The 9,635-nt window shown below is 40.9% G+C and overlaps 1 protein-coding gene across 4 annotated transcripts; it reads right to left on the bottom strand.

The window, feature by feature from the left end:
• Window positions 1-34: 34 nt before the first annotated feature.
• Window positions 35-9,205, bottom strand: LOC117401069 (glycoprotein-N-acetylgalactosamine 3-beta-galactosyltransferase 1-A-like). 4 transcript variants are annotated; one of them, XM_059013246.1, is made up of 5 exons: window positions 8,809-9,205; window positions 6,307-6,421; window positions 4,122-4,400; window positions 2,523-3,187; window positions 35-1,081 (listed from the first exon to the last, which is right to left on the bottom strand). In XM_059013246.1, the coding sequence occupies exons 3-5, from the start codon at window positions 4,336-4,338 to the stop codon at window positions 860-862; spliced, it is 1,104 nt and encodes a 367-aa protein (XP_058869229.1). In that variant the 5' UTR covers window positions 4,339-4,400; window positions 6,307-6,421; window positions 8,809-9,205; the 3' UTR covers window positions 35-859. The 4 variants fall into 4 exon arrangements, with proteins under 4 accessions (XP_058869229.1, XP_058869230.1, XP_058869228.1 ...); XM_059013247.1 differs by lacking the exon at window positions 8,809-9,205 and adding an exon at window positions 7,343-7,586; XM_059013245.1 differs by lacking the exon at window positions 6,307-6,421.
• Window positions 9,206-9,635: the final 430 nt, after the last annotated feature.

Here is a 9,635-nt window from a genome sequence, read left to right as displayed (position 1 = left end):
GGTTTTCTTCCTCAAAAGCAACAAGAGCAGGAAATCAGAAACTTGACACATCTTTAATCAACCATCAAACAGTAACAGAGAGATGCCCAAAGTACCTTGAAGCATTCAGTTCAATTTCAAGCTAGAATAAGTGAATTAAAGTCTCACTCTCTTGTGTTCAAATTAGAAGCCCCTTAATTGCCCTTCATTGCAATACATTTCACCATAAACACCCAACAAGGCAATGAGGCAGCTGGGTTTACAGTGTGAATATAGGCACAGTCTGGCTGTAGGAGACTAATACTGCAAGGATGAGATTACTGTACAATACACTTTGTAAACTAATTAACAATCACATTCTTCAGAACGTTTTGATTTGCACCACTAAAAAATAAAAAAATAATAATAACCATTTTCATGAGAATGATCTGCTTGCATTTGTCCATTTAAACTTGGGTGGTTTGGGCCACTTGATTTTGAAATGTTTCTCTTCATGAAAGCGTATTGTAAACCAATGCTTCTAAACACACTCCCTTTCAGTTTTGATTGAAAGAGGAGGCTTCGCTTAGGCAGCTGGGTTTGAAACGCATTGTAAGCAACATGAGTTCAGAAAAATATGGACGTCAACTAGCAAAGCTAGTTAGTTTCCAAGTGAAGCGTTATTTTTTTTTTTTTCACAGTTTAAGTCTGGGTTTATTTGGAAAAACAAACACGTGTGAACAGACACTCAATAGGGTAGAGCTACTTGGTTTAGTAATACTGCCCCTGCAGCGTAACCCTGGTAGTGCAGCTTCACGGTCTTCACTCTTCATCTTCATCAGTGCTTCTCATGGGACAGGTCCGGTACAGCATCTCTGCAGCTGTAGAGTGTGCAGTGTGTTCACAGTTTGGAGGTGCCGTTCCCCGGGGCGTCCCTCTCTGCGCCCAGCGGGGAGTGCTCTGTCCTGGCGGAGTCTGGCTCCACTCCCTCAGGCAGGCTGGGCTGGTAGCGGTACTGGTAGCCATACGCTCGCAGGTGGTAGGTGTAATACTCCAGCATGTACATCAGCTCAGCATCTACATAGTGGAAGGAGACAGCCAGGTCTGAGCAGCACTGAGGACCCTGTTGGAGCACAAGGGGGACAATACTGAGCACGTGGGGTACAGCTGCATGCAGTGAGGCTGACTTTTCTTACTGTGGAGAACAGCAGCCCACACAAGTCCAAGCAGCTGTTTTTCATTGAAATGGTAAAAGCCCACTCAGCATCAATGACCCTCACGAGCGCACAGCTGGATCCAAATGATCAAATAACCCGTTTATGCAGCTCTATAACCAGCACCTGGTAAAGTGTGTGAAGCAAAAGGATTGCTTTCTAAACAAGAAACTTACCCTCTGAAAGCAACATACTAAATACCTTTATTCCGCTGTGTGGCTTGCATTGGTAGTTCAATAACTGATTTGTCACAAACAGTGCAAAGTGTTCTGGCGAACAGATCTCAAGATGTATTATTTATCATTTCTGGCTGCGATGGCTGTATTTCAATATACAAGTAAGTCAGCTAGATTCGTCAGGCTTTTGTGCTAAAGAACGTCTGCACAGAGTTACATCACAGTTGGAGGAGTGGTTTTCAACGGATGCAGCTGATCTAAAAAATGTTTTGCATTTTGTATTTATACTTGTCATATTATCCATAACTTCGCAACCCTGAATCAGAATTCTATGGTAAAACTTCAAGAATCCGAGTAGACAAACATTTGGGGCTAGTGCTTTCTGCAGTGTGCGAACGCACTACTGAAGTACAGTGAAGGTGCTTCACACATTGAGTATGCTAGTGTGTTAAAAGATTCCCTCCAGGTACGCAAACAGTAAACCAACAGAGTCTCGTGCCAGATGGATGCGGGCCAAGTCAAATAAGCCTTTTAAACATAATCCCTAAACCAATTTATTTTACTTTATACAATGTGTGCGTGTCTATCTTCCAAAGATTGTTTTTCATATTTCAAATTGCCAAGATTTGAATTCTCAGCTCACCACAGCAACGAAAAAAAAAAAAAAAAAAAAAAAAAACACCACACACAAACAGAAAACACAATGGTTTTTCAATGAGTAAATATAGACAACTTAGCAGTACTGTTCCTTAGTAGTCATGGAAATAAGACTCTAGGTTTTACTATGAGCTTGATTAGCCACAATCTATAAATAACAAGCTCAGGTGTGTCTTATTAAACTCACAGTTAAACCAGGAATGGATAAAATTACTATGCAATGGGAGTCTTATTCCCATCCCTGTTACTGATGTCTTACCTCAGTTGTTAATTGTTTTTACATTAACCACTTAGAACCATCAGGTACACTTAATAAAATGTACTAGGATAAAGACCATTAAAAGCCAGTTTAACCCCATTCAGTCCCACCTTAGTGCAGTTTAGAGTTCCCACGCATACTCAATAAAGGAGTTCCTTTTTTAATTATATAACTTAATTCCGCATTCTTCAGCTCAACAAAAATAATTCGGGACCGGAAAGGGATACAGCAATCTCTCCCACCTCAGTCAGGACTCACCTCCACGATGGGGTAGTAGCAGTAGTTCCAGTACCAGAAGCTCTTGGCGAATTTCATGGTGAGGTGGTGTTCGGGGACGAAGGGGTGGAAGGTCTCCCGGTGTATGGAGTCCCGCGAGTCTCCGGCCAGCACGCCCATCTTCTCCAGGCACTGCCCCAGGGCCAGGTCCTCCACCGAGGTGGTGTGTGTGCACGCCTTGGTGCGGAAGCCCTCCACAAAGCGACGCAGCGCCTCCCTGCTCAGCACGTAGCCCGCCCCGCCGCTCATGTAGCCCTGCTTGGTGTAGGGCTTGAAGCGCTTGCCGAAGTAGATGGGCTCGTCGGCGGTGTAGTTGGAGAGGATCCAGCGGAGGTTATCGATCACCACGAAGGTGTCGTCGTCCGCCTTGAGGAACCAGTCGGCCTGGTGGGAGTGGTGCTGCTCCACGTACTGGAAGGCTCGGATGGTTTTCCAGTACAGCTGATCACGCCCCTCCTTGGTGCCCAGCCCCACTGTAGGGAAGTCTGGGTCCTCGCGGGAGCTCATGAAGATCACCATGTTGCAGTGCCGGCTCCACGTGGCCTTCACGTGGCGGGCTTTGGTCTCCAAGTTGTCTGGGCCGGTCATGACCCAGCAGAGAATGCGGACCTTCTTGTAGAGCTGGTCCGCCACACGGCTGTCCTCCCCTACAGAGACAGGAGCACACACGTTGCATCCGAAATAAGATTAATGGCATCAATGTGCTTCACATGGTGGGGGGGGGGGGGGGGGGGTGGTTCTGATTTTTTTTTTTTAGTTTATTCTGGTTTTATTTCTGTACAGACACAGAAGGGTAGGAAGGTGTATAGAATCAGGTTCTACAGCTATGGCCAAAAGTTTTGCATCACCTAGAATTTAAAGATAGAGACAGAATTACAAAAGAAAAAAAAAAAAACTATGAACAGAATTTGCACCTTTTATTTAACATCATGTAATCAAAATAAATTAAAAATGATTTCACAAAAGTCTACTGGAAGCCATAATAGCAGTACAGTATTTCATGTTAGATTTCGAAATGTCACATTTTTCAATTTGTCAGTTTTCCCATTAACTACAAAGCAGTGTGTAATTCAATATGTTAATGTAACATTCAGCAGGTTTCATTCGACTTTATGAAGCAAAATGTGTTAATTCTATAGAGTGCTGCAACACTTTTGGCCACAGCTGTATTTTGTGGTAAAACTAAGTCTGGTTGGCAAATGTTTTGGCTGAAAGAAATCCCAACCCTAAACGTCTGTCTACGTGACATTTCTAATAGCTGTTGTTCAGAGGTCTGATGGAGCATTGTGAAGTTACGGAGGGTAGTATTTCATCCTCAATGTGTCCCCTTTTTGCTGGAATAGTAAGAAAGCAGGGCAATTTTTAAAATTGTATTTATTTTACTGAAAATACCAAGATAGTCCCTGTGGGGTGGCACCATCTCGAAGCGAAGCATTGGTTTGCATTCACCCGCTGGGTTTCCTACACTCTCAGCTACAAACAGCTCAACAGGTGACCAAGAAGCTCTTCTTAAAACAAGAAGCATACAGAACAAAACTGCACACGAAATGGACCGGACAAGAGTGGGAGAGACGGGCTTGCCTTGGAGGTGTGGGTGCCGGAGACTGATGAGCGCTGATCCATCCACTCTCCAGCTCTGGTTCTCTCCTCCCCACTGTCCTGCTGTGGAGAGGACCTGGCTGTCGAGCTGCAGGCTGAATTTCCTCTCGAACCACACCTGAGTCATGAAGAAGTAGAGGGTGCAGGTACCCACCAGGAAGCCCAGGGAGAAGCAGCAGCGGGAGCTCAAAGCTGCCATGCTGCCCTGGTGATTCGCTCTCTCTCTCTCTCGATCACTCTGTCCACGCTAACCTAGCATTGCTGCAGGAAAGAAGAGGAAACGTGAGACTGCATGGGAAACACAGGGCAGGTATGACAGGGCGGAGGCTGGGTGTGAACCACAGCCGAGCGTCTTAACCACAATGCAAAAGAGACTCAGTTGCATTCCTGGTTTTAGCCCTTTTAACCTCATTTAATCTCACCAACAGGGCACTGAATAACCAGGGTCTGGGTCAAATCCTGTTTTTCAATTCCAATTCCCTTTGTTTTTTTTAAAAAATCATTTCCCATTTCCAATTTCAATTCCCATTCCCTTGTAATCAATTGCAACACAGATCAAAACTGCAAATCAGCAGTATTCTTTATAAATGACTGTCTCAAAAAGGCACTGTGTAAGGAAACCAAAACAGAAATTCAGCAGAGTGTTTACTTTATTTAATGGGTAATTTGATGAGGTACATTTTTTTTCTTTTTTAATCTGGAGAGTTAAATGATACGAATTCCAGCCAATCCAAAAATTAAAGAATATTTGTTTACATTTAATATTCATGAAAAACCCAAGTTATTCCTAGCATTGCTTATATTATTTATGATACAAGAACATGCAGACCACTATTAGAAATCGCAGCCTGAAACATTGAATGAATTACTGCAGATTAAAAAAAAAACCAAGAGGGACTTGCTCCGACATGGTAGTAAATATTGCATGCATCACTTTTTGCATTTTCTGGTTTGACATCAAAAATACAGCTGAACAAACTGCAAGTACGATTCTACACAATTCAACACATTTGTTAACCTTACTATGCACTGCTTTAGAATCAAGAAATTCAGTGTATTATTATTTATTATTATTTGTTTATTTAGCAGACGCCTTTATCCAAGGCGACTTACAGAGACTAGGGTGTGTGAACTATGCATCAGCTGCAGAGTCACTTACAATTACGTCTCACCCGAAAGACGGAGCACAAGGAGGTTAAGTGACTTGCTCAGGGTCACACAATGAGTCAGTGGCTGAGGTGGGATTTGAACCGGGGACCTCCTGGTTACAAGCCCTTTTCTTTAACCACTGGACCACACAGCCTCCTGTGTATAGAAATATGGATTGCTGGGCTGATTCGGATAACGTCTCAGGAGGTGACCCTGCGCGCAGGACTGTCCCAGCAATTACTTTTGTCCAAGATGTCCAAATGATTTTCATTCCTTTACCCAGGATATCACTGGATGCCTGGACTCTTTTACAAGCAAATGCAAATGCATGCCAGCAAACAAGATCAAAAGTAGTGCAGTAATGAGAGCCATGTGTTGCAGGTCATTATAAAAAGAACTTGGGTCAGTACACCACGGGCTGCTACAGCAAATCTCCAGGCAGCTCCTGCGTTATTAAACAGGGTATAATGCAAGCTAATTGGGTTAACAGTACAGCGTTAAGATTCACACTCCACACAGCAATGTACACCTTGTGTAAAATGAGAATCCCAGAGGAATTCTGCACGGTTATATTCTACAGTCTGCAGGACACCATTGCAGCTCTATTCACTTGATTTAATTTTTTTTTTTTGTCTCAATCTTTGGCCATTTTTTGCTTCTTGCCTTTTAATAAAGTGTTCTTAATGCTTCTGTTATTGTCGACAATCAGCGGTCTGATATTCGGTTGGGAGATTAGTTGCTGATTCCACCTCTAGCAGTTTCTTATTGGAATTTAACAACATTCAAGGCAGTGACTTATCCCAACAAAACGATCACAGAGCTGCTAATGACTGCAGTCTGACATGATCAGGGTTGTTTATTTTGGAGGCACACTCTGTGCAGCTGTGGACTGTGATTCTCTGAATGACGATGATCCATTTTAATAGGTGTTCCGTGTCAGCAGCTATACAAAAATCATGCCCCACAAACAAACCCTCAAGGATTACAGTGCAGACTGTAGGAATAAAACATGAAAGACCTGCGGCTGAACACCTCCCCTGAGCGCAGAAGCAGGCGGTCACATGCAGAGCTGGCTCGAGCTTTTCAAAAACCAGCAGACACAGAAAACAACAGCAACGATCGTCTGGGTTGTGCTTGGTAAGGGACAAATAAATAAAGAAAAGCAAATTACAAGAAACGCGTTAGAGGCAAAACACCTATTCAGGTAATTTCAGAGACTGGAATACATACTCTAAAAACTAGTAAGTCATTGAATCGTAGGACAGCGTGGTGGAATTAGATGAACAATCACTCCACCCTGCAATTAATGTTCTAGTGTTATTCTATTCGAATTGAGTTTCAAAAAACGATTCGATTCTGTGCAACTAAAGGGACGGGCCTCGATGGGCCAAATGGCCTCTTGTCATTCCCAAACTTTTCTTGTGTTCTTCAAACACAGCCCAATGGCCTAACATGTTGCATTTGAAGATTACAGTGTATTACTGACATGAAAAAAGTGGCTCACACAGCAAGCAAGCATCTTAACCACTATGCAAAAGAGCTGGGCTCATCTGCATTCATGGATAGAGAGCTATCAACCTCACCGGCAGGACAGAGTCTGTAGCGGCAATATCACACAACATCGCCAGGTACTTACACATTGACATATTTCTTGGAGGGTAAAAAAGACTGTCCTTTTTTGTAAGCTAAAGGGCAATTACCAGAAACAAAACAAACACAAGCTGGTGACATTTGAATCAGAACCGATAACCATGTAAATCATTAACTAGCCATGAGATAATAACTCTCAGTTTCCATGAAATACAAAACAGTGCAATCATACTTTGTCTTGTGATATAGGTACCACAGTTATCAGACTGCGTCACCCGGCACTATAAACCAGACCGCTTTGTGTAAGCATGTGACCCTGCACTGAGCAACTGGGATGCGAGTTTCACTCTAAATTGCTAGTTATAAACTGCGTTTCACTTTCTTTTTTGAACAGTGAGATAGGGTCTGCATTTAAAACTAGATCGGTACAGGTTAAATACAAACTGTATTAATAAATTCTGCACCTTGTTTTCGTGTGAACCTGAAATGCGGGGTTGCTGCGTGTGCTAAGTAGGTACATTCCTTCCACAAGTGGCGCACCAACACACGCTGTAAGGTCAGCGTTCAGTTCAGGGCTATACACACACCACGAGTACATAAAAAAAAAAGACGACAACTTCATGAAAAGTAAACACTGTCTCATTTTGTGGAGACTAAATCAAATAAATACAACATGTATTGGTGAGTATGGGTGCACCACACAGTAAAAAAAAAAGGAAATTTAACAGTGACTGGTCATCTGGTTTAACATGTAAATTATTCATAAAGAATACATCTAAACATATTTATTTGGAAATACTGAATAAATTAGTTTAATATAATATACTTTTATTGATTTTCAATTAATAAAATTCTCACTTATTGTGTGAATGTGAAATTTAACAGTGACTGGTCATCTGGTTTAACATGTAAATTATTCATAAAGAATACATCTAAACATATTTATCTGGAAATTCTGAATAAATTAGTTTAATATAATATACTTTTATTGATTTTCAATTAATAAAATTCTCACTTATTGTGTGAATGTGAAATTTAACAGTGACTGGTCATCTGGTTTAACATGTAAATTATTCATAAAGAATACATCTAAACATATTTATCTGGAAATTCTGAATAAATTAGTTTAATATAATATACTTTTATTGATTTTCAATTAATAAAATTCTCACTTATTGTGTGAATGTGAAATTTAACAGTGACTGGTCATCTGGTTTAACATGTAAATTATTCATAAAGAATACATCTAAACATATTTATTTGGAAATTCTGAATAAATTAGTTTAATATAATATACTTTTATTGATTTTCAATTAATAAAATTCTCACTTATTGTGTGAATGTGAAATTTAACAGTGACTGGTCATCTGGTTTAACATGTAAATTATTCATAAAGAATACATCTAAACATATTTATCTGGAAATTCTGAATAAATTAGTTTAATATAATATACTTTTATTGATTTTCAATTAATAAAATTCTCACTTATTGTGTGAATGCGATTATTATTAGTATTGGTCAATATTATTAAAACAAAGAAGCGTAATTTTACAGAAATACGAAACCGGTGGGTGGCGCGCCCCGTCACTTAACGGTTTAACGGAGATAGACATACAATCAATTTTCAAATGTTCTGCTATTTCTTGCTACTGGCATCATAAACATTTAATTAAAAAAAAACCAACCACCATACATACCGTGGCATGTTCGACTTATAACTCCCAACAACCGGTACTTTTAAAAAGAAAAGCTCCGTTATGCCATGGCGTCAGTACACCACCAAAAGCAGGATGCATTTCCTTTTATTTATATTATGAATTACAAAAACAATTAATTAACAGACCATAGCAAAGCACGCACCGCCGGGTTGAACTTATATGTTACATGCAGACCGTCACGTATCACCTGCTGATTCTATATCATGCTCACCTGTGCGGCTGCTTTTCACTGTCGAAACAACAGATCTACAGCCATCGAGTATTTCATTATGCAAAACAGACCGCGCCATTGGCCACAAACACCAGCTCCGCTACAAATTAGTGTATTTACATTTGAAAACTGCCGTTATGTGGGCTAAAAACGTCGCGTTCAGGATGAAATATGCTATTTACAGTTTTTTTTTTTTTTTTTTTTTTTGCGTTAGCACAGTCAGCTCTTCTTCATTTCCTTCCTTTTTCTGACTCGTTGCATGCTATCCAGAAGCATTTACTTGCATGTTTGAACCACACCAGTCTTTGAACACAACAGTTCCGAAATGCCTCTCTTTGGTTTCGGATACGCGAGTTTCCGAATCAATCACAAATTAAATCCCGCCTCCTGATGAATTCTGGTTGACGGTTGGCTCGTCGCTGCTTTTAAACATTCGTCACGCCAAGATAGCGAAAAATGTAACCGCAGTATTGAGGTGGGAGGTGGGGGCGGCAGAGGGCACAGAAGTAAATTGCGTTTGTTCCTCTATTTTAGTTTTAGAATATATTTTTAACACTTGACGCGCGTTTTCGGACCTCAATTTACGAGTTAGCAAAGAAAAAAAGACAATGTTTTCGTTTTTATGTGCTAAAAGTGCCCCTCCCCCCAAACCATTTCGGTTTACTTTTAGAATCCTGAAGTGAACGTCACAGGTGGCCAAACTCATCAGTCGGACATACATGCCTGTGTAGATGCGCATATGTAAATGCAATGTATATTTATATCCAGGGGTTCATTTGTAAACAGAAAGGTACCGGAGCTTATCATTAAGGGATATGTTGTTTTCT

The sequence above is a fragment of the Acipenser ruthenus genome, chromosome 45 (genome assembly GCF_902713425.1).
Source record: "Acipenser ruthenus chromosome 45, fAciRut3.2 maternal haplotype, whole genome shotgun sequence".
In the NCBI taxonomy this organism is placed as follows: domain Eukaryota; kingdom Metazoa; phylum Chordata; class Actinopteri; order Acipenseriformes; family Acipenseridae; genus Acipenser; species Acipenser ruthenus.
This window is presented reverse-complemented; position numbering and strand designations above follow the sequence as displayed.